Source organism: Polypterus senegalus, chromosome 6, assembly GCF_016835505.1.
Source record: "Polypterus senegalus isolate Bchr_013 chromosome 6, ASM1683550v1, whole genome shotgun sequence".
In the NCBI taxonomy this organism is placed as follows: Eukaryota; Metazoa; Chordata; class Cladistia; order Polypteriformes; family Polypteridae; genus Polypterus; species Polypterus senegalus.
In genome coordinates, this window is record NC_053159.1 from 93,433,121 (window position 1) to 93,459,365 (window position 26,245).

General features: G+C 38.5%; 1 protein-coding gene across 1 annotated transcript in view; it reads right to left on the minus strand.

Annotated features, from left to right (window-relative positions):
* Window positions 1–26,245, minus strand: part of slc23a3 (solute carrier family 23 member 3) — a 119,400-nt gene that overhangs the window by 34,252 nt on the left and 58,903 nt on the right. Inside the window, exon 7 of the mRNA XM_039755065.1 lies at window positions 18,335–18,588. Within this exon, the coding sequence (XP_039610999.1) occupies window positions 18,335–18,588 (254 nt within the window). The remainder of the gene's footprint in view (window positions 1–18,334; window positions 18,589–26,245) is intronic.

The following is a 26,245-nucleotide window of genomic DNA, read 5'->3' on the forward strand; positions in this document are numbered from 1 at the left end:
TTTGCCTTCTTTGTTCAGTGCTTTCACGAAATTCTTCATGAGTTCCAGTTTTATGTGAAGAGGAAGCAAAAATATCTTTGCCGGGTTGACAAGTGATTCATGTGCCACTTTTTTCTGTCCTGGAACTAACGTTTTATGGAGTGGCCAGTTCTGTTGAGAATAGTGCGACTTTTTGGCATGACTGTCCCATTCACAGATGAAACAACAGTACTCTGTATAGCTGAGCTGCAGTCCTAGCAACAGAGCAACAACTTTAAGATCTCCACAGATATTACAGTTTTACCTACAATACTGGACGTGCTTCAGCAACAGTTCCATATTCTCATACGTTTCTTTCGTGTGTTCTGCATAGCCAACAGGTACTGAAGGGTAAACGTTGCCATTGTGTAGCAGAACAGCTTTCAGGCTTAACATTGATGAATCAATGAAGAGACACCACTCTTCCGGTTTGTGATCACAACCCAAGGCCAAGAACAATCTTTCAATGTCACAGCTGAAACAGAGACTGTCAGCTTGTGCAAAAAATTTGGTTATATCATGATGTCGGCCTCGAAACACAGAAATATTCATACCTGGTGACAGCAAACACCATTCCTGCAGTCTCGAACCCAGCAGCTTGGCTTTTGTTTTTGACAGACCCAAATCTCTGAACAAATCGTTCAATCCAGACTGTGTTATCAGATGTGGATTGCCTGACTCTTCAAAATCAGGGTCAATGTCACTGTCAGTACCCTGCATTGTAGTTTTTTCATCTGGTTCGTCTAAGGTCCAATCCTCTGATGATTTCGGAATTGGAAGACTGTTGTTATGTGGCACAGGTCTCATTGCTGAAGGCAGATTAGGATATTCAATCGACTTCCTGTTTTTGGCAGAGTATCCAGACACATTAGTCAAACAGAAGTAACAGTCCATCACATGGTCTTTCTCTTCTCGCCATATCATCAGAACAGCAAATGGCATCATCTTTCGAGTGCCTCTGAGCTAGGCTCTCAGACTAACCGCACATGTCGCACAGCAAATGTGAGGCACCCATTCCTTGTCTTGATCACCAATTTTGCTGCCGAAATACAGATGATAAGCTTTATTCACAAGAGCAGTCATCCAACATCTCTGAGGCACAAGTGTATATTCGCCACAGATATAGCAGAATGTATAGCGTCTGTTACGACATTGACGAGACATATCACCCGACACCAACACATCTACAGCATCAAGCTTACTTACTGTTATATTGCTACAGATACTATACTTTACTATACTGATACTATACATACACACTGACTATCTATATAAACCAAATGAGCAGGATCGGTGTATGCAAGCCACCTTTATAGCATGCTGAGACAGCGTCAAGCTCGTTCAGACCTGCCCAAGCATGCCCAGGATGTCAGCTTCCACAGAACAGTTTCCAACCTGGCCTGATTCCATGCCTGGACATGACAAGACTGCACAGGCCGCTGATGATAAGTCACTTACGGAAGCAAAAATGTTTGGGTACAAATATAAGACAATTTCATGACAAAACTGAAACGGTAAGTGATGGGTAAATTTTGATGTGATATTTGTGATCAGCACCCAAAAATCTATAAGAAACACCCAACAGTGTTTAAGAAGCAAAGACTTTGTTGTGCAGTGTGGTAGACTGCTACTTTTTTCCCACAGGGATAGTGGCTGAGAAGAGATGCCTTACAATTGTGAGCAACAAGGTAAGGAGCAACGCACTTTGGTAAGTGGCAATAGGTAACAAGTATCAGCCTCCAGTGTCTAAGGAACTTCTATCTGGCCTGCACAAGCCAAAGATAGTGAGTACCTGTTTGGAGTACTGAGAAGTGATCAAATATACAGGCATTAATCACAATCAGTGCTTAGATGGTGAGTGTATGCTGTGTTCACACATGCACTAAACTGAGAGTGTGTGACAGTAGGCCATTCTATAATGAACCTGGTCAGTCTCACATATTCCACAATATTTACAATGTAAACAGCACATCAGATTGATTATTTTTGTCTTAAGCTCGCTTAATCTAATTTATTTTAACTGGTGGGTCAGTGCATGGTAACAACCTGCTCTAGATGGTGCACTGCTTCATTGAAACGCCCAATCATGCGAACACAGGAGAAAAACTATAGTACTATAGTATAGTACCTTACTCAAGCACATTAAGATAGTCAAATTTGACACAAACCACAGAGAGGAGTGAAAATTAAAACCCGGGTACTGGATTAGTGAGACAGAAATGTTAACCACTACTCCATCATGCCATTCAACTTGAAAAAGATAAAAGAAAAAAATGAAAACCCTGTAGTCAATTTGTATGGCTTTAATTATATACAATTGTCCTTTCTGCTACTTTCAAGGGTAAAAAACAAAGAGTGAAAAAGTTAGTAAAGCCTTATTGCTTCCAAATAAATTAAGAACATAATTAGAAAAAGGTGCTGGTACTTGTTTAGGTGATAATCAAAAAGTACTACCTCTCTATATTTAAGGCAAATCAAATTATTTTTGTATTGCACTCTTCACTGAGTGATGACTAAAAGCACTATAACAAATACATAAGCAAAATGCAAAAAGTCTGAATTAACACCATCTGCCCTAATTCAAGGTGTTCATAAAAATGGAATGATTACTTCATAAGGGAAAAGTACATAATAAACAAGAATAGTTGCATCAGATATTCAGTTTAAATGTTTAAAGCTGAAATATCCATCCATCTATTATCCAACCCGCTGAATCTGAACACAGGGTCACGGGGGTCTGCTGGAGCCAATCCCAGCCAACACAGGGCACAAGGCAGGAACCAATCCTGGGCAGGGTGCCAACCCACCACAGAAGCTGAAATATGCTTGACTATAATATACATTTTTCACCCTCTGATAGAGAGAGGTCCATGGTTGATAAAATCCCTAGTAAAGGATCAAAAAGTAAAAACATATTTATAATCGCTGACCTAAAAATAGTCGAAAATGATACCCCATGTGTTTATGTTTGAAATTAGTCATCATTTTTATCCGTTTGGGAGTGGCTCTTAGAGGGCAAGAACCACTGGTAAAGAAGCGAATATCAGAAATATCATATTCTTAATCAGCCACTTAGTATAAACCGACACTCCACATTTCTATATTGCCAACCTCCATTTTTTCATAGGTTTTTTAAAAAGGAGTAACTTAACCCACTGTATCCTACTGGGAGTGAACTCCTAGGGTTAGTTGATGTGGCCTGCACAACTTCAAGTGTTACTTAATCATTTCTGCTAAAGTCAACAATTGGCTTACTTTTTATCATCCATTCATCCATTATCCAACAAAGTGAGGATGTAATTTTAGGCACAAAATATGGTGTACAAATTGCCTAAAGTGAGAGTTTTTCAAGTCCAAAGGGCCAAAAATAAGGGGGAACCCCAAAAAACTCAATGTATTGCATAAATAGACACCAAGACGTGTTGAACAGTATATTATATGTGTGGGGGTTTCATGTACTGTTAACTCAGGAGGTGCCAGATCAAAAAAAGAAAAACTATAGCAATTTCAAAGCGTTCATTAAGTAAATGTAAATAATTACAATTACAAACTTTACAAATTACATAATAAATTACTAATTACACAAAAAACTGGAACATTCAGGTTTGAGGTGACGCCATACCAAAGACAAAAGACCTAAGATATGATCTCTAAGTAACAACTGTTGCTGCTCACCAGTCCGGGAAGGACTACAGGAATTTTGCAAGCAATTTGAAAGTAACCTTTAAATGATGACTTGGATTAATTACAGAAGGAGATCTGATAGCCCAGGATTAGTTCCTGCCTTGTGCCCTGTGTTGGCTGGGATTGGCTCCAGCAGACCCCCGTGACCCTGTATTCGGATTCAGCGGGTTAGAAAATGGATGGATGGATGGATCTGATAGTGCAAGAAATTGCAAAGCACCCATCCAAAGCTGCATCCATGGATCTATAGGCCTCTGTCTGTATGATGCCTCTATTATCATTTGCTTCCATAACAGTTGCATCTAAATGAACCTCAAGACCTCTGGAATACTGTCTTCTGGACAGTTGCTGTTGTAATACTAAAACACTGAAAATGCTAAGCCTAGTATGCACCCGTTTTTTCTTTATGCATTCTTGTGAATTCATGGTTGACACAACCCTCTAGGTTCCAAGCTTTCTTATGTATCCTATTCATGCTTTGATTTATATTTACATTTTATATCTACAGCCTTTTTTTAGTTTATACTTGTTTAATGTAATATGTCTTTGGCTTTTCACAACTACACTTTCTCTTATTGCCTGTCACTAATTTCAGATTTAAAAATTAATCTGCACATCGCTTTCATCAGTCACAAGAAATACAAGTGCTAATGGAGTTCCTGAGGCTAACATGGCGGTGCCTTGTGATTTTTTTTTGGGAGAGGAATAAAATAACACCTCTGCAGGTATGTAATAAACTTCTTACTCGGCTGTTATTATCACAATTGATAAATTGTGCATCCATACTAAATAGTTATATGCCCTGTGTATATGAGATAATTAAATGCAGTAGGCTGAAACTGGACAATAATGTGGCAGTACAAAATGAAAAGTCAGCTATTAATGCATTGTCCTCACACTAATCAACTATGGCACCTAACAGTTATAGACCATTTGTTGCACTGAACTTCTCTATGCACAAGATCAAAGGTAGCCACTGTATAAATGTTATGATGGTCCTTGATTTTCAATGGTCAACTACTGAATTTAAATGGTGCTGGGAAAGCCATATAGACATTAATATAAAATCAATATGTGAGACGACATTAACCTTACATATTCAAATAAGGACACTGCGGTGTAACCTATCTACAGCTTGCATTGTCCAAACTTTTTAAAAAGTTTCCTTTGTCTCAATCGTAGCAATGTACAGTACAGTGTGCTCATTGCACTAATAATTAGTAATAACAGAACAAATATTTTAAAATTATTCTTTCAAGTGAAATGTAACAAAATCCATCACAACTGATACTGTTATTATAATACTATTTTCTGTATTAATACATTATGTTCTGTCAAAACCAAAATATTCTTTTTAAAGATTTTATTTTTGGTCTCTAAGGTTTACCTAAACAGAAGTATCGTGTAATGTGTGCTTTGAAAGTTTCTCCTTTTGGTTTGTCCTCCTAAAACTTTCCAGTGTAATCACACAGAGAGGTCCAATGTTCTTTAGGAAACAGCTCTGCCTTGCGTTTCAGACATCTACTACTTTCATATAGTGTTCTCCTAGCAGAAAGGGAACCGTTCATTTCCAACACCGCTTCGGAATTTTCCATAGTACACTAATTCAGCTTCTTCTAGGAAACACATTTTTCCCAAGAAGCAGAGCCCAAGGGCCAACGTAGATTTTAACCCAAAAACGATCGTACAAAATATTTCTTATTTAAAGTTATGGGCTTTGAATAACCTTAAGATAAATTTTTAGCTTTATTACACTTGTAAAGAAATGTCTTATCTAGTATCTATATGAAATGCAACACAAGAGAAAATAAGTACTGAAGTTACTGGGAGACCATGTGGCCCTTGGTGGTTGATGGACACACGTTAAGGCAATTCTTGATGCGCATTTGCATTTCCCTAACTTTATAAAATTCCCTAACTTTATAAAATTCATTCGCACTGAACTGCACAATTTTTATAAGAAAATATTTTACTCACTCCTCTGGAATCAATAGATGGTGTCATGTTTGAGAAGGTCTCATTCTGAGGTCTCTAGACCCATGTGAAGAAGTCTCAATGTACAGAACATGAGTATGCCAATAGTTCAAATATATGAAGACTTCTTTCGTTAATTTGAAGCAGTTTGTGGTTGACCTGTTCTCCGTCATGTGCAAATCTCTACAGCACAGCTTCCAGGTGCAACTTGGTGGGCTCCAAAATGACATGCAAGAAATCAAAAACTGAAACTGAAAAGAAGATCTCTTTGGAACTTAAAATGCCACTGGAAACTGCCCCATCACCATAATAGATTACTTCGCTGGACAGTTGGTTGGCGCCATTAAGTGCTCAACTCATGGAAATGAAAGATAGAAATTGTGCAAAATCTTTGCATCCTGAGAATTAGGGAGAATGCTAAAAGTGGAAATACCAATGAATTTCCTAAACCGGTTCTGGTCAACTTTGTTTCCAATTCTTGTCTGTTAGTGAGCTTCTGGAGATTCTTACACAATGCAAACTTTGTGTATGGAGACTTGTTTTATGACTGTGTTTATCATACTAGTATGGTGGGGGTGTTACATTCTGTTCTTTTGGAGTTGGGGGGAACTGTGGGTGGTCCCTTTTTGCACTGCCTTGGTCAATGGATCTACTGCCTGGAGTCAAGTGTTGCAGAGCTAAGATATTTAGAAGATGTGCTCCCTACCTATGATGGTTTATCAGTTCCTTGCTCTGTTATGTCTTAATGGTTGTCTGTATGCAGGCAGGATGGGATGGTCAGGAATGGTTTTTGAAAGGTGGATGGTTAGTGGGTTGGTTGGGGTAGGATTTAGATAAGAAGCCCCGTGAATGATTTTTGAAGCTTGTGTTTATGGTGGGGAGGAGTTACATATATGCAGGGATACTCTGGCACTTCTTATCTTATTCATTTGCTTCTTCTGCATTTCTTAATTTTCTTTTTTACTATGCTCATGGCTGATCTTTTGATTGCCTCTTGGAACACCCGAGGATTTGATTTGGATCTTAGATTATTTATGGCCAAAAAGAGTGGATGTCATTTTCATTTAGAAATCCAGTCCATTGGCCAAGCAGGTGCCTAGAATTTTAAACAATGTTACTTCATAGTAGTCATTAGTGCAGAGTGATTATTTTTCTTCAGCACAACTTGCAGCCAAAAATATTTGGCATGGATTCAGATGATGCCATCAAATTCTGTTACATTCTAAATGAGTTAGAGAGAGAGGGGTTTAGGAGCATGTGCTAATAAGGCACATTGCTGCACCCACCACATGACAAACCAACTCAGGATCCCAGATTAGGACCAGAGTGAAGCCATACAATGGGTGACACCTCAGCACCACACTAGTTCAGATGGGTAGTAGGAAAATAGCTACATTTGTTCACCAACCCAGTGTGAGTTTTCTTTTTTTTCTACATATACTGTAACTAGCAAGAATTTGAATCTGAAAGGTTTTACAAACTGGCAGCACTCAGTGTCAAAGCAGTGCTACTGTTCTTGTGTGGTTTCACTTTTCTTTTTTAGAGTTACATCTATGATGTGAACTTTAAAAAGCAAATCAAATAGCCTTTTATTGTCAACTAACAAAATACCCGCGCTTCGCAGCGGAGAAGTAGTGTGTTAAAGAAGTAATGAAAAAGAAAAGGAAACAGTTTGAAAATAACGTGACATGATTGCCAATGTAATTGTTTTGTCACTGTTATGAGTGTTTCTGTCATATATATATATATATATATATATATATATATATATATATATATATATATATATATATATATATATATATACACACACACACATATAAACATATATATATACATATCCATACATATAAACATATACACATACATATATACACACATATATATACATACATATCTACATATATACATACACACACACACACACATTTTATATATATATATATATATATATATATATATATATATATATATATACACATATACACATATATACAGTCTTTGGGGTGCAAGCAACTGTTGCTGGGGGTGACAGAATCCATGAAGGAAGAAAAATGAAAAACATTATTTGTACAAAATCTTAATTTATTTATCCATTCCTAAATAATTAAATGGGCAGGCTATTTCTTATCAGTGCAATACGCTGCTTGTTAAAACAGATGACTCCCGCCCTTACGTGCAAGTCTGCGTGGATATTATGAACTATCGTTTCTGTTCAAGTTCTATTTCAATTTTAAATAGAAGGAATTTTATTTAGTCAACAGAATATTATTCCGGAATAAATCAACTCAAACCTTAAATAACTTATAATATTTTGCTCTACATAAAAATATATCTTGTCTAAATTATACAAGTTAGAAATAAAGTAAATGTTAAAAGAACATTCAAATTTCTTTACTCTTATGTAATCTATACTAATAAAAGGCAAAGCCCTCACTCACTCACTCACTCACTCACTCACTCACTCACTCACTCACTGACTCATCACTAATTCTCCAACTTCCAGTGTGGGTGGAAGGCTGAAATTTGGCAGGTTCATTCCTTACAGCTTACTTACAAAAGTTGGGCAGGTTTCATTTCGAAATTCTACGCGTAATGGTCATAACTGGAAGCAGTTTTTCTCCATTTACTGTAATGGAGATGAGCTTCAACGCCGTGGGGCGGAGTTTCGTGTGACATCATCACGCCTCCCACGTAATCACGCAGTACATAGAAAACCAGGAAGACCTCAAAAAAGCGCTCAAGAAAACATGCATTATATAATTGAGAAGGCAGCGAAACAATAAGAAGCGAGCGAGTGACATATACAACCATATTCATGAGTTCTGCTACTGAAACAAAGCACATGTAAACCTACACTTTAAATTAAGTTCATAGACAGGCTGCGCTGGCGCTTGTAATTTAGTGCCTGCCCATATAAGGTCGTCCGTCAGCGGCAATCCAATAGCAAACTGCCACGGGTAAATATTCACGGGTGAAGGACTGTGCTTATGGAGAGGAAGATGAGATGGTCAGGGTGGTGTTTGACACAAACTCAGCGAAACTGCGAGAGAAAGTTTTAAGTGCCAGGACTAAGGTAACATTAAATACAGCCATGGACATAGCACGAGATGGCACCAGCACAGCTGGGAACCTTCGATGCAAGTACACCGAGTGGCTCACGGAACTGACGCAGTACACAGATAAAAGCAACAGTTCCAAAGAGCGCTGAACAAAACCGAATTACACAATTGAAAAGGCAGCAAAAATATGAAGCGCCTGATAAGCATATTCATAAATGCAGCTACTGTGGAAACAAAGCACACGGTGGAAAAGTCAATGTCCCGCTAAAGGAAGACAGTGTAAAAACCCGTGCATGCAGTGTGTCAGGTCTCAGATAAAGAAGAAGACGAGCTGTTTATTGATGCAGTAAGAAACGAATCGATGAATGAAACCTGTCATCTTTACAACGATTGACAAACACGGAATGTAACTTGAACACAACCCATCCTACAAATACGAACCTGATTGAAAGAAATAATGATAATCAAATCCTTGATGACAGCAACACTCAGTAACACTCACAAAACAAATACTGTATATTGACAGTCATGTTACGTTATTTTTAAAATGTTCTCTTTTCTTTTCTACCTTTTTAACACACTACTTTTCAGCTGCGATACGCGGGTATATATATATGTATATATATATATCCCGCCTACATACTCGAATAATGTATACTTTATTCGCCATCAATGATTGTTTTGGTAAAGCCATACTCAGTGTATTCATTAGATGAACGGTAAAAAGTAAGGCGAGGGAGGATGACTAATTGAGGCATGCAGGCTGTAGTGCGCGTCAACTCTATCTGAATTGCGCGATCACATTTGAAAAAATATATCTTTTCAAGTTAGTCCATATGTGTCAAACTCAAGGGTCAGGCCACATCCGCCCGGCGTAATTATATCCGCCCATGAGATCATTTTATATACTGTATTATTGTTATTAAAGCCCGGTATATGAAGCGCTGGTAACACAATAAACTACAGATCCCATAATGCAGCGCTTCAGCTGCCTTGCCGAACACTTACCGCGTTAATCAAGTCTACCTTATGATGCTGCAAGTTATTGCGAAGCTAGAGTTATTGCGCACTGAGTTTGCACGGCGCTTTGGTGACTTTGAAGAACAAAAAGTCCGCTCTACATGCTCGAACCTTGTGCATGTTTGGTAGCACATATCTGTGTGAGAAGCTCTTCTCAGTGATAAAGACTAACAAAACAGCACACAGGAGTCGCCTCACTGATGAGCACCTGCAATCCATCCTGAGAATCTCCACAACACAGAACCTCACACCAAACAGAAACGAACTTGTGGCCAAAAAAAGATGCCAGGCGTCCAGCTCTAAAATGACATATGAGTAAAGACAACTGAATGATTTGATTTGTTATTGCACGTAAGAGCGGAGTCAACCGTTTTAACAAACAGCGTATTGCACTGATACGAAATAGCTGTGTGTGTATATATGTAGATATGTATGTATATGTATATATATGTTTGTGTGTATGTATGTATATATATATATGTATTTGTGTGTATATATGTGTGTGTATATATGTAGATATACAGTATATATATATATATATATATATATATATATATATATATATATATATATATATATATATATATATATATATATATATATATATATGACAACAACACTCATCACTCACAACAGTGACAAAACAATTACATTGACAATCATGTTACGTTATTTTCAAAATGTTTCCTTTTCTTTTCATTGCTTCTTTAACACACTACTTCTCTGCTGCGAAGCGCGGGTATTTTGCTAGTTTTATATAAAAAAGAAACTTAAATTTTAAATATCCCAAAAGATTTTGCTCTCCATAAAAATATATCCTGTCAAAATTATACAAATTCAAATATGAACATGGTGCATAACAAAACCTGGAAATATAAATAAAATGTGTTCTTTTCAGCAATAACAAATCAAATCATTCAGTTGTCTTTGCTCATATGTCATTTTATCAGAGCTGGACGCCTGGCATCTTTTTGGCAACAAGTTCGTTTATGTTTGGTGTGAGGTTCTGTGTTGTGGAGATTCTCAGGATGGACTGCAGGTGCTCATCAGTGAGGCGACTCCTGTGTGCTGTTTTGTTAGTCTTCATCACTGAGAAGAGCTTCTCACACAGATATGTGGTACCAAACATGCACAAGGTTCGAGCCGCATGTTGACGGAGCTGGAGCATTTTTGCGGGAATGGAGTGAATAAACTGTGCGGGCCGCAGTATCGTACTTTGCCTTCAGTGTGCCATTACACTGCAGCTCAATCACCTCCATCTGAATCTGCACAGGTGCAGTTTCCACATCGACGGCAAATGGGTTGCGAAACAACTCAAAATTATTTTTTTGTTCTTCAAAGTCACCAAAGCGCCGTGGAACTCAGTGCGCAGTGCGCCAGTTTATCAGCAAAGCACGATTTGGGAACACCGTTGTGCCGACTTGGTTCAACATTACTTGGCAACAGGGAAAGTGGGGCAAGTTGCACTGGTGCATTTGTGTCTCCCATAAAAGTAGCTTTGTGATTTTGCACAGGTAAAAACGTCTACTGAAGTGTCAGATTTTTCTTTAACTCTTCTGCTTTCTGTATCTTGTGCATTGCATTCAGGTCTTTCAGGTTATCTTGATGTTTTGTCTCATAGTGCCGTCTTAGATTAAATTCTGTAATTACAGCCACATTAGCTCCACAAATGAGACACATGGGTTTACCGGCAATGTCAGTAAACATATACTCAGCCTCTCATCGGTTTTTAAAGGCTCTATGTTCAAAATCACCTTTTCTCTTCGGCATCGTGTAGGCTAGCTTCGCAATAACTTGCAGCATCATAAGCTAGACTTGATTAACGCGGTAAGTGTAGTTTATTGTGTTACCAGCGTTTCATATCCCCGGGCCATTAATAACAATAGTACAGTATATGTCACTCGCTCCCTTCTAATTGTTTCGCTGCCTTCTTAATTATATAATGCATGTTTTCTTCAGGGCTTTTTGTAGCTCTTCCTGATTTTCTACGTAATGCGTGATTACGTGAGAGGCGTGATGATGTCACACGAAACTCCGCCCCCCACGGCTTTCAAGCTCAACTCCATTACAGTAAATGGAGAAAAATAGCTTCTAGTTATGACCATTATGCGTAGAATTTCGAAATGAAACCTGCCCAACTTTTGTAAGGAAGCTGTAAGGAATGAGCCTACCAAATTTCAGCCTTCTACCTACATGGGAAGTTGGAGAATTAGTGATGAGTCAGTCAGTCAGTGAGTCAGTCAGTCAGTGAGGGCTTTGCCTTTTATTAGTATAGATTCACTATATGTACAGAACATGCAGAAGAATCAAAATAATGTTTCTCTCTCATCTTCATAGTACAATAAAATATAAAATATAAAAAGTATATAAGTATAACATATAAGATAAATAAAATTAGAACTGGTAAAGTAAACCTAAGTACAATGTGCAATAATCAGTAGTGCAAAAGTCACTTACAATAAAAAGTGAGAAGGTACATTATAGAGTAGCTTATCAGATGAGTACAAAAAGACAGACAGTTAGTTGCAGATGTAATATTGAGTCTTCATATAATACCAGCTGAAGTAGGGTACTTGGTAAATAATGACTCTTGTTACGGTCCAAGGGCAGGGGCAAGGGGGGAAAATAGTGGACAGAGTTCAACATCCTGACAGCTTGGTGGATGAAGCTGTTTGACAGTCTTGTGGAGTGGGCCCAGAGGCTCCGGTACCTTTTCCCTGAGGGGAGGAGGCTGAAGAGGGGTGGGAAGAGTCCTCAGCAATGCTAATGGCTCTACAGGTGAGGCAGGTGTGGAAAATGATCTTGAGGGAGAGCAGTGGGCCACCAATGATCTTACTGGCCGCATCCACTATGTGTTGCAGGGACTTCCTACAGGAGGCAGTGCAGCCTCAATACCATCCAGGGATGCAGCTAGTGAGGATGCTCTCAATTGTGCCCTGGTAGAAAAAGCACATGATGGGGGGAGAAACTTGTGCTCTCTTCAGTTTGTGTTGGCGGGTTTGAGCTTTCTTGGCCAGTGATGTGGTGTTATCTGACCAGGAGAGGTCCTCGGAGATGTACGTCCCTAGGAACTTAGTGCTACTCACCCTTTCCACAGCTACACTATCAATGGTCAGTAGGGGGTGCTGTGGATGACTTCTCCTGAAATTGACCACAATCTCTATTGTCTTACCCACGTTCAGAAAGAGATTGTTGTCTTTACACCACTGGACTAACTGGCTCACCTCGTTTCTATAGTTGGCTTCATCATTATTGGTGATGAGGCCAACCACAGTTGTATCATCCGCAAACTTGACAATGTGATTGGAACTATAGATTGGTACACAGTTGTGGGACTGCAGAGTAAAGAGCAATGGGCTGAGCACACACCCTTGTGGGGCCCCTGTGCTCAACGTGATGGTCTTAGAGGGGTTATGGCTGATTCGCACATTTTGTGGCATCCCTGTAAGAAAGTCCAACACTCAGTTGCAGTGAGAGGTCTTGAGTCCCAAGTGGCTGAATTTTTGTATTAGCTGCTGGGGAATGATTGTGTTGAATGCTGAACTAAAATCTAAGAACAACATTCGCAGATAGGAGTTTTTTGAGTCCAGGTGAGTGAAGGCTGGATGGAGAGCAGCAGAAATAGCATCCTCTATGGACTTGTTTGACCTGTATGCAAACTGAAACGGGTCATGGGAGCGGGGAAGAATGGATTTAATGCTCTGCATAACCAGCCGCTTAAAACATTTCATGGTGGTGGAAGTCAGTGCTACGGGTTAATAGTCATTATAGCTAGATGGGAGGGGCTTCTTAGGGACAGGAATTATGGTTGTGACTTTAAAACATGTACATTTATCAAACAAATTGTATATTTTTAATAATAATTTTTATTTTTATACATTTCACATTTATCAAACATTTATCAAATAAACTGAAATTAACTACATATCATTTATAAATTTAAGGCACCTGATTGAAATCAACCTTTAACAATATAATAGTGCATAGAATGGCCAAGCTATTCCACATACAACAGCTGCTTCAGCGTTGTTCCTCTCAGTGCACCACTCACAAGTATTTTAACCCATTGTATCTCAGAGTGGAATCACAGCTCTACAGTAGCTGATCAAAAAGCTCTACAGCGGGTTGTGTCGAGAGCGCAGAGGATTATCAGCATACAGCTTCCAGGCCTGGAGTACATTTATAGCACACGCTGAGTAAAGAAAGCCATCAGCATCTGCATAGATTCCACTCACCCATGCCACAGTCTATTTAAAATTCTCCCATCCGGCAAACATTTCAGAACCTTCCCTGCACGGACCTCGAGACTCAGAAAACAGCCTCATCCCAAGAGCTATAAACACACTCAATCAGTCCATCAAGTGTTCCCATTAGAACTGTTTGTACTTATAATTACAATTATCTCACTGTAAACTTGCACTACACCTGTAATATTGCACAACCTAAGCCACTTTATGAACCATTTGCACTATCTGCACAATATGTACATGTATATTGTACTTATGCTTTCATACTGTATATTTTTCATTTTTTGATCTTAATAATAATAATAATAATAATAATATTGTTATAATTTTATAGGAAAATAAGTTTATAGAGGATTTTCATATTGAATCTCATTGTACCATACAATGACAATAAAGGAATTCAATTCAATTCAATAGAAGAAAGCGTGTTTACAGATGATGACTGGCTTCTAAGTTGATTTAGACTTCCAATGGCTATCCTCTTGGAGATGTGTGCTGTTAGAATACTAGAATGGATACTTGATATCATTTTTCAGATGAAATGCATTAAAGCATGCATACAGTATTACATTATACAGATAAATTGTTAACTTCATTTAAAAAATTTATATTGTTAATTAAACATGTGGGACCGTGGTGGCACAGTAGTAGCAATAAGATAGCGCCCTGTCCAGGGATTGTTCCTGCCTCACACTGTATGCTTGCTGGGACTGGCAAGATCCCGGATGAATAGACGGATGGAGAAATTAAATGTGTATTATGCAGATTTTTCAATGCTCCATAAAAGTTTTGGAGAATCAGCGTTTTAAGCTTACAGCTGTTTTGACATTTATTACAGAGCATATATTGTGGCGATTGGTTATGTGGAGAAAGAAAATGGAAGGACAGGAATTGGGGGTTGGTACATTTGGCAGACACCGTACTGCTGCAATAAATTATTTCATCAAGGGTCGCGCACATCCCAGCAAGCATCTTGTGGAATGCAGGAGTAATCCCTGGACGGGGCACCAGCTCATCACTACCATTGCACCACCATGCCCTCATGTTTAATATATGCTTTAATGCATTTCATCATAAAAATTATATCAATTATACATCTTAGTATTCTAAAATGTTCAGAGAACTGTAATATCATAAATGTAATGTATTCTATGTGGAGTTCAGTGCCTGCACGCTTCTGTCTTCAAAAGAGAAAGCCCATTTAAGCACACATAGAACTTATAAAATACAAAACATTTAACATTCTACTTTAGTTGTGATGGGCTTTGAGAAACTGTAGTAAATTAAACATCGATTTAAAGATGAAGTTTATGAAGTTCTACTTTAATGACAAAATAAACTACACGATTAAAGAGGAAATTTCGAGATTAAAATCGAAATTTTGACCTTTTTTCTTCAATATGTCCCTATTTTTTTTCTTTTCTCTGTGCCCTAATACACTTCTATATGACACTGAGATGTTGGGATACAATTTGCCTTTTCACGACAACTTTGGTATCTGACCACTTATTATTTCGGCACTGTGTGACTTTCTGAACTTGAACTTTTGAGTGTCTCCACCACTTTGTTTCACTCCATAACTTCCTCTTGTTGCTTATACCACTGCTTAAGCCAAAAAATAGTACTTTTTTTCTTGCCTCCACTTCTCATTTGCTGAAATTTGTCTTTTATTCCTGTGCTTTTGCCATTGTCTTTTCACAAAACTGAACTTAAAGGGCTATTTCTATTGATTTGCATATTCAAAGGGGAGTAATTCTGGGAGGAGTCGGAGTGGGGCGGCAGGTGTGTGCACGTGCATTACATTACATGCTGACTGGGATTTATGGAGCAGAAATGTGTGGAAGTTAGCTTACGTAGAGTTTTATGCATCTGAATTTTTTGTGCATAGGCACACTTCTACTTGTCCCCACACCATGTTTTAGTGTGAATTCTATGCACGGTGTTAAACATGAGGCCCCTGGTTCTCTGCTGAATCCAGCATGGTTTTCTCTAGGTCATTCTTCTTTCTTCACTTCACTGTCCCAAAATTAAACTTGCCTCCCTTAAATGCTATGCAGATTTGGCAGAAAATTCAGAAGCATCTTGGCAAAACCCCAATTTGCCACTCCAAATTCAGCCATGGACTGTTTGATGCATCAAGACACTTGGTGACATTTATGATGAGTCAGGACTCTGAACTTTCCAATTGTTTAGGTTCAGGTTTTCTGTTCCTCCTTGTTCCTTCTTTTTCTGTCTTCTGATCAGTTCAGTTTTTAACGCACAAGGTGTCCCAGCATCCTCTGCATGTTCTTCCCATCCTGTTTATAATTTTCCTTGCTTGTTATTTTTAAAATTGCACCCACTTGAATTTCTGTATGCAAGTCTGCATAAGCAGGCTAGACCTCTACATTTATTTTCAAGCTAGCAGTATGACCTCCCATGGAAAGCTATTCTTAACAATATCTCTTTATCCACTAAAAACTCTAATTACCGGCATATTCCGTTTAAATGTGTACATCACCCATACCACACCCCTTGCAAATTTTAAACTATGCATTTGGCCATGGATCCCATCTGTCACTTGTGTCTTTTAACTATCACTGGCACTTCTCTCCATATATTTTGGAAATATCTTCCAATCTCTGCTTTCGGGACTGATGTTTCTATTTGCCTGTCCTCTATTCTCCTCCTCTGTTAATACTCCACTTTTGACTCATATATTTTTCTCCTGGATATATTTTACCCCTGACATTTATCCAGCAGAAATGTTTCTGTCTGGGTACCATATCCGGTAAAATAAACTTAGCCTACTGTGGAACATCTCCTGACTCATTTTCTGTACACTTCTGGAAATCCCCTCCTACAGGGTGATTGTTGGAGGGTGGTGCAAGGGATTGGATGGGGGTTTGAAGCCTATTGTCATTACAGATTTTTATTCTGTCAGTATATTTTCTTGTTTTTGCTTATTGATGTCAGAAAAAAAGATCACAGAAAAATACTTATGTTTTTATTTTGCAGATTGCTCTGTCGTGAACATGAAATATATGGTACTTGCTTAACATTATGTTAGAACAGCATCAGTTTTGAACTCCTTTACTTATAGTTTTGATGTAATGTATACTGAGTTCTAATCATTAAATAATACATATTCTGTAGAAATAATTACTATCTATATTTCATTATAGTCATAATGGCTATTCCTTATAGCAGCTTTGGGAGTTGAAATTAGCATTAATGACTACTGATATTAGAGTTTTAAGTAGCCTAACTTGCAGGTGTGTTATTTGCCCTACTACTCATTAAATTATATTATTAGGGTAAATTTAAGGAAGCAAGCATCACAGAAAGAATGTTAATTTATATCAAAACCAATAAAAGAAAGTTAGGTATTTAAGGCTATGGAAAAAATATACTGTATATTTTCTAGTCATTTTCTAATCCTGAACAGGGTTGCAGAGGGTGCTGGAGCAAGAATAATGCCCTGTACAGGGTGCCAGTCCATCACAGGGTAAACACACACACCAACTACAGGGTAGGGCCAATTTAGCATCACCAGGTCATGTGACCTGCTTGTCTTTGGACAGAAACCTACACAGACACAGGGAGAAAATGTAAACTCTACACAGTGAGGACACAGGGTGTGATCCGTGGTCTCCATACTGTAAGGTAGCAATGCTACCATTTGGCCACCCGACAAAAGTACAAGTATTTCTAAATTTCTAAAAAAATGTAAATCTTGAACAATGTTGCTTTCTAAATGTAGAATGAGATGAGGAAGAAAAAGAAGAACAAAGACCAGCTAATGTATGGCAACAGTGGGTCCTGGGATAAACTTGAGAACCACTGCTCTAGCATAACAACCTGAAACATCTTTGTTCAGTAGGTTTATAGTGTCTAATCATACCATTTCTAGATAGTCAGTTAGTTACAACTCAGCTAGAAAGCAAGTTCCATTATATAGTTCATGATACTTATTGCAGAGATAACATCAAAAAGTACAGTCAAAGTACACATTGCTACATACTTAGTTTCACTTTAACATCACAAGATATTAGAATATTGTAATACGTAGAATAAAATATGAATGCAAAATACACTAACATTTTGGAAAGAATAAATGAGAACATTTTAAAAAGGCGTTCCTGCCTAGGTAGGTTTTCACTGATAAATATGCCACGTCATTGTAGGCAGCTTCCAGACACAATAAACCCAAATACAAACTGAGCTATGAATGTAATATTTGGTATTAAGAACAGGTAGGTGGTGGTTACACACAAATATGTCAATTTGATAAAAGCTCAACCTTCAACTAATTTCATTCTCTTGCATACAATGTAAATATTTCCATACCTGAGTTAATCCATGACTGCAGCTGTTGGCAACACTAGTTGCTGTTCCAGATATGCTACCCAGCATGCCTGCAATAGTACTTCCCAGACCCTCTATACACAATCCTCGGTTATAGGTGGATGGAGGGGGAGGCAGAGTTTTGGCCAGTCTGGCAGTCATCAAATAGCAGCTTTGTGAACTGATGCCAGCAGACAAAGCAGCCGCAATGCCAGTTAATAACGAGCGACCAGTCAGCAAGGGTAGTCCATTGTGACCTAAAACAAATAGATATTATTACACTTTTCATACACTCTGTAAACTAACCATACCTGATACTGTAAAAATTGCTTGATCCAAATCCAGTAGAACTGAATTTCAAAAGTGCAGAATGCTATCTAATTAATTCCAATTTTCTAGGACTGAAAACCATCCGGAGCGAACAGCAAAACTATTTGTTCATTGCAGCCACAGAAACATAAGTATTTTTCGAAAAGCAGTATGCCTACTTTATGGTGACATCTTACGTCTGGTGTAATACTTTGGTACTTTGATATCATATTTAAGTTGCAGTACATTTGTACTTTATAGAAATTGCTTCATAATGCATTGTTGTTTGTCATTCAACAAAATAGCTCGTATTATGTATCAGAATAACTAGGTTTTCCTTTTATTCAATCACATATAACAAGATTCATACTTAGCAAGGGGTCGCCAGGAGCACATGGTTCACTAAACTGTCACAGGAAAGGAGAAGGTTTCAGCAGTGCAAATTTGGTGAAAGGAAAACCTCAACTTGTGAGAAAACGTTTGTGTTAATAATTGGAAGTCACAAAGGACTAGGCAAGAGTGCCTGTGAGAAAATACTACACTTAATAAATGGAGGTTAATGGAGGTATAAGTATAAAGAACATGCAGGAAAGAAGGTCTTCAATGGATTCAAAGTGAGAGAAAAATTACAGAGGAATTATTAGGAATCTTGCATTATTTTTCCAAACATGCAAGAACAGGGGATGCACTGCATGTTGTTACCTAGCACTCAAAAGTCTTCAAAGACCTCTTGTACTTTTCACAGAAGAAAATGGTGTCAGGGATGTAATAGCTCAAGCTGCCCATAAGAAGACACTGTGGTATAGCAGTCCTGAGGTTTTTGCAGTGAATTCCTAACATCATAATGTAATTCTGGGGATGCTTTTGGAATCTAACTCCATTTGGGAGTTTCCGGGGGGCTTCCTGTCTGAGTTAACAAAGCCTATGATTTTGGAATAAGTACTAAAGGGCCGGGGGGTAGCACAACCAGAGAATTATGGAGGGAGACGCAGGGACTGTTTTGATTCACCCTATTCTCAATGTTGAGAAATGAATTAATGTTAGGGAAGATTCTTTATTTTGCTCTCCATTATCATGTCTCTCCTATTTATACAATATTTTTTATAGACTTGGCGTTCTCTGTAGTTTTGATATATGGAGAGAAGAGCACCCCACATGTGGTCTGAATCTGTTTAATGTTGGTCACCTGGCAGAATTTATCATTTCAATAGGCCACAAGATTTGTACTGAAATGTACATAAGATCAAAAGTGTTAGCAGCAAACTAGGCAGCAGGAGAAACTGACACCATAAAAGTCAATTTGAACATTCTGCAGAAGCAGCAAAGGAAGTTATATGTTATGCTAGTTAGGTGGATTGGCGATTCTAAATTGGGCTTGGTGTGTGGGTGTGTTTGTGTGTGTCCTGCGGTGGGTTGGCACCCTACCTGGCATTGGTTCCTGCCTTGAGCCCTGTGTTGGCTGGGATTGGCTCCAGCAGACCCCTGTGTTCGGATTCAGCGGGTTGGAAAATGGATGGATTACACAAAAATGTTCTGAGGGTAAAATAAGCCAATCTAAGAAATTAAGAAAGATATAATGGACAACTTGAAAATCCCTAAGCTCTCATTTATTATACTTTCCCAGTTAGTATCAAAGAATGATAAATCATAATCCATTATGCACATACTAATTTACTCATGCCAGTTTGTCAGATGCCTACAACCACACAAGATTCAAAAGATACTTAAATCTTCAGTAAATTGTGAATTTGTGAATTGTAAATTGCTCACACACAGTTTGGCGGCACTTGCTTACTTATTTTAAACAAAACTATTTTTACATATGACACTTCTGCTGATTGAGTGATCAGTTACAGTATGAGGTAAGTGTGCTTCATATAAAGTGCGTATTATAAATAGTTTATATGGCAATATTAACTTGCACCCCTGAAGTTTTTGTGTAAATATACTCTGAGCAGAATTGGTTTGTTCTTGCCTTGCTCCCAATACTTTTGCCTAATAATGGTAAAGCAGGTTTCTTGAATGATGGATGTTTTAAAACAGATATTATTTAACAGTACATTTATTACATTTCTTGCTAACATTATTACTAAGTTTGGAATTGTCCGTCCTTCTTCAAACATATAAGGGGTCTGTGAGTGAGAGCAAGGAGGGAAACAGAACTAAGGAAGACAAACAAGCAAATGGAGGATCCATGGGGTAGTGAGAAGAATGGCACTCCTGTGGGTGATCAAACATGGTGAGCAGCCAGAGCATGGGTTATCCCACAAACACCATTAGGAGCTTATGAAAGATGGAGTGGAGCTCAGTGTTGATCTCAATGGACACTGAAGATGGTGTTCAAGACAGGTGCTATAAAATGGATGGCTGTATTTTCCGGGAGTCTCAGCCTAACTGAGTAGAACTTTGTGGGTGAGCTAGGTTAGAAAGTGGATGGAGCACTGGGACCATAATTTTGTTCCTGGTTTTAACTATTTATGATTGGATTATTTATTATTAGTTTTTTCTTCCTCACTGTTTTTATGGATTATTTATTAATTTATTGAGAGGACTTTATTCATTGGACCCTGTTATTTTGTGTGTGTGTTTGTGTGAATGAAAATTCAGAAAGTGCTTTTGAAGCACCTATCTCTTGCTGTTAGTCTGTCCTCATTCGCCCTAGTCCATTTGGTCTATGGCTATTGATGTCCTGGGTTTTGTGCCAGCTGTAGCATTACTGGAAGCCGGAGGTTACCCCAGCAAGCACAGGGCACAATACGGGAACAATCCCTGCACTGGGTGCCAGTAATTGTTTTTGTTTAAATCCATTTTCAATGACATCTTCTGTTGACTCGGGTGATTTCTAAATCTGTCCTTACAACAAAGACACTACTAGGATACTTGTAGCATTACTGTTACTGAGTATTGTACCAAGGTAGCAGAGTGGTGAAACGGAAAGTGCCGGTGCCTTACAGGGACAAGGGTTAAATTCCATGTTTGGTCATCATTAGTGTTTAGTCTGCAGATATTCACATGGGTCACTATGCTGTAGATAGTCTGCTCGCCTCCCATACTTCAGTCCACTGTGTTACATAACTGGTGACAATAAACAATTCGATAAGTTAATAAGCCATGTGATGTTATCTAGGGTTGGTTAATGCCTTTTGATGTTGACTCGATCCAGTACTAGAAGATATGGGTTCAGAAAATGAATGGACTGAACTATGTGCATAAATTTTCCTGTCTTGATAATCAGAGCAATTAAGCAAAAGTCATTTCAGTTGAAATTATATCATAATGTGATTCATAAGTTAGTGTTTAAGAGTATTTCAATTAGAGAAAGATTAGAGCAAACCCTAGAGGGGGCATTACTACATCAGAGTCTCCACTCAGGTAAACACCGACACTCAAATTGGACCAAGTTAGAACTGCCTATTAACTTAGTGTCCATGTCTTTGGACCATGGGAGGAAAACACAACCACTCAAACGAAAAATTCATGCAGATTTATTGAGAAAAGCTGTCGACCAAACATTCATAAATTCATAATTATTTATTAGTCATACAAGGTTTACTAAAAAAGTAGTAACAGGGATGCTCAAAGCATAGAACTGGAAATGTGGGGAGAAAACAGGTATGAGTAACACAAAAGAAGAAAATCCTCAACACAAACACTAGATGGTAGCAAACTGTCTCTTTTCAATTGTCTTAAAATTCGCTTCCAGTTTGCCACTTCTAATTCTGAATGAATGCAAGTAAAGTTCATTCATTCCAACTCAAAAACAAATTCTGTGAGTTAAAGTACCTCTGCGATCAAAACACATGGGGTGCCTCTTTTATATGCCTTTCTGTGCATAAACATAAACTTTAGCCATACTTTGGAAAAGTAGATTTTAATCACTTTCCAGAAAATGGGACAGCATCTCAGTGGTTAATGATCTTGAAACTGGAAATGTTCAAAAAACATAGAACTATGTAAACTACATTTCTAGCTGACAAAATAGTTTTCAGCACTATAATCAGTGAAGTGGGCTGACTTCAGCATAGCCAGAATTATGTGCCGATTTATGATGCTTTAGCCACTGCACTCTAAAGAGTTCCTATTATATTTATAAACTATATACGTTATTTATAATCTGTTTTAAATGTTACATTATTTATTTTATTTTCTGTTGTGGAACATGTTGTTTGCTTCTGCAAAGTGTTGCTTGGGATCCTCTGAAGGTTGCTGGATATCATGGCCGGCCTGTACACTGGTACTGTATGTGCTGTGTAGATTGGAGGCAGAACATTTTTCCCAGTTGATTCTGGGGTTTATCAGGGGTGTGTTCTTGTTCCTACTCTGTTTAATGCTTGCATGGATCGGGTGTTGGCCAAGGTCGTTGGGTCCAGCAGCTGTGGGGCATCTGTTGGCAAAGAAAGATTCACTGATCTTGACTTTGCTGACGATGATGTGATCTTCCTAGAGTCAATGGAGGCTCTGATTGGGGTGCTTGAGAGACTGAGCGAGGAGTCTGAGTGTTTTGGGCTTGCATGTGTCCTGGATAAAAACCAAGATCCAGGCTTTTAATGACCCCTTAGGCACAGCCATCAGCAGTGTGTCTGTCTGTGGAGAGAGTGTCAACCTCATCAAGAGGTTTACTTACCTTGGCAGTGACTCTTACCTCTGGTGACACTTCCTATGAAGTCAGTAAATGGATTGGGAGAGCATGGGGGGTCATGAGGTCACTGGAAAGGGGTGTGTGGGGCTCCTGATATCTATGCAAAAGGATGACGGTCCAAGACTTGAGTTCTGGTGCTTCCTGTCTTGCTATATGGTTGCAAGACATGGATACTATCCAGTGACCTGAAATGACGACTGGACTCCTTTGGTACTGTGTCTCTTCGGAGAATCCTTGGGTACCGCTGGTTTGACTTTGTGTCGAATGAGCAGCTTCTCACAGAGTCCCGAATAAGGCACATTACCTGCATTCGGAAGAAGCGTCAATTACAGCACTATGGCCATATGGCGCGATTCCCCGAGGGTAATTATTGAGGACCTGAGTGGCTGGACCAGGCCAAGGGGGTTCCCACGTAACACCTGGCTGCGGCAGATAGAGGGTCACTTCCAGAGAGTAGGAGTGGGCCGCATGTCTGCCTGGGGGGGTTACCAACCAGGATCCTGAGCTGTTTTGTCGTGTGGTGGGTCCAGCAACACGCTGTACCAGTGCATGATTCCCAACCTGACCTGATCTGTATAGGGAATGTGAAAAAAGGTGGAGGAATAGGCAAAATAAGTACTATACTGTTCTGAATGCTATCATCACACTCATGACAATTTTTAAGAACCCAAAAATTGCAGCTTCATTTCTAACAACTTATACACATGTATAGAATTTAAGTTACTAGAACTACAGGGATAGACCCCATGTCAACGATCTCATGGACTTGACAAGATGTCAGGCCTGGATGTCTTCACCATCCCCTTAAACCAACCAAAACTAAACTATAGATATGTTCAATAGAAATGTGTTATTGAACTAAATGCTGAAGTTTACTTTAATCTTTGGACCATCAAACACAATCAAACTTCATAATAACATCTAAATAGATAGCACATACTAGATTAGATTACGTCATTTACACAACGATAATTTGCATTAGGATTACTGGCAATTTGCGAAAAACACAATATATGCTTTGCTTTCAAAAATAAACTTAGTACTGTAAAAACCCCCAAGTACCTCTTGTTGCAGCTTGTGGTATGGGTCATGGCTAAACATGGGTCAAGTTAAACATTTAATTCCACCTATAATCTACAGACGTCGCGCCCCATTCCACATGCTGGTAGTGACAATTGCTAGGCTACAGTGACTGTAAGCACGACATACCTGGTTACATTATGGTTAAGATTAGGGTTGTGGGGAGGATATCTGACACAAATGATGACAACTGTCAAGTAAAATAAGTGACAGAAATTTGCAATTTTCATTATTTGTGTGCAGGTCATGTCTTTACTATTGAGCGTGTGACCCAAACACATGAATTACTGGTGGAGTATTTAACTATGCCCACATTTAGGCACAAAACATTTTGCATACTCAGTGAGGACCTTCTCAAAACCTCATGATAACACATTCCGCATTTACGCAAAAAGGAAGATAATGTGATCATCCTTTAGCTGCCTTCCCATCCCACTAGCCATCTTGAATGTCAGTCACTAGTTCTCTCGAACTGAGACTGTCCTTGCTAAAGGCAAGCTCACAGTGCTTTTTTGCTAGCACACAATGTACAGCACTGATGCTGGCTTACCTGAGAAATCCTGTAGAGCTACAAACAACATCATAGTCATCAACAATACAGTATCTGTTTACTATCCTAAAAACAATCAATACAGGTCAACACCTTATCAGTAGGTATAAATAGAGTAGTAAGCATAACTAGAAAAAAATGATAATAACAATAAATCAGGTGTCTTAAGACTTGGTGTTTTTTTAATGATGCCAGGTAGTCATACTGCCAGTTGTGATATGCTCAGTCAACCCTCTCAATAAGAATACTTCTCACCTTTTCACTTTTAGAATCTCTTCAAAACACTGGATCAGTTGCATTCCAACACCAAGGACTTTCATCCTTCTTCTCCTCTCCTTGTAACATTGCAACTGGTGGTGAAGATGTTTAAGGTTGACTTTGATCAAGGTTCAGCTTTAAAAGTTAATATTGGCTAGGTCTTCAGCTAACTTTAACTGTTGTCTTTGACATATTAAAAAACATGAAGTGATTGATGGTACATTCTGTAGGACTGCTGCTTTGTCTTTTGTAAGTTTTTTTTTTCATTACTTAGGTTTTGCTTGTGCTCTATGGTGGCTCAGGAAACGTGTTTGAAGTGGAACCAAATTACTGGTGGTTCCCTTTTTACGATGATGCAGAGACATTCAGTCATAGAGTTGTAAGCTGTAAGATGGAGAGGTGAAGCGTTGAGTGCCAGGATACATCAACATTTGATTCAGTTAGAAAAGTTGGCAGTACAGTGAAACTTCGATTGTCGTGATAGTCTTTGATCGAAAACTGGTGAGCACCAGCCCACTTCAAGCACTGCTTAGATATATAACTTTTTCCTGCTTAAATCTTCAGCCTAGCCCATTTGTACATGCTGTCCATACCTTCTCCCTAATTTTTCTTTTTACTTTTCTAGCTTTTTGATGTCTCCCCATTAATCACTGAAGCTTTTGGAAAGGGCTGGTGCACACAATCACTAATTATGTCTATTGCCTGTTCCATCACATGTTTATGTTAAGCAGACGTTTAACACCATATTAAATGGGAAAGCAGGTACCCCTCAGTCTGTGAAAGAATCCGTTTTGCTGGTGTACAGGTTTATAGGATCATTATTGTTATGTATGCAAAATACAGTGAAATCCTTACTTGCCTTTGCTATCAACATGTTGCTACTCTACCTTTAGTGACTATATCTATCTTAACTCAAAACTTATATTCACTTTACCTGAATAATCTCAGAACATATTTGTCATAAATGTGTACAAATAATTTCCATGTAAATTATGAGGAGTGGAAGGGCTACAATTAATGCAGCTTTAGATGCTTGACTGGCAGCCAAGCATTACATTTTGTGTGAGTTGTGTCACTG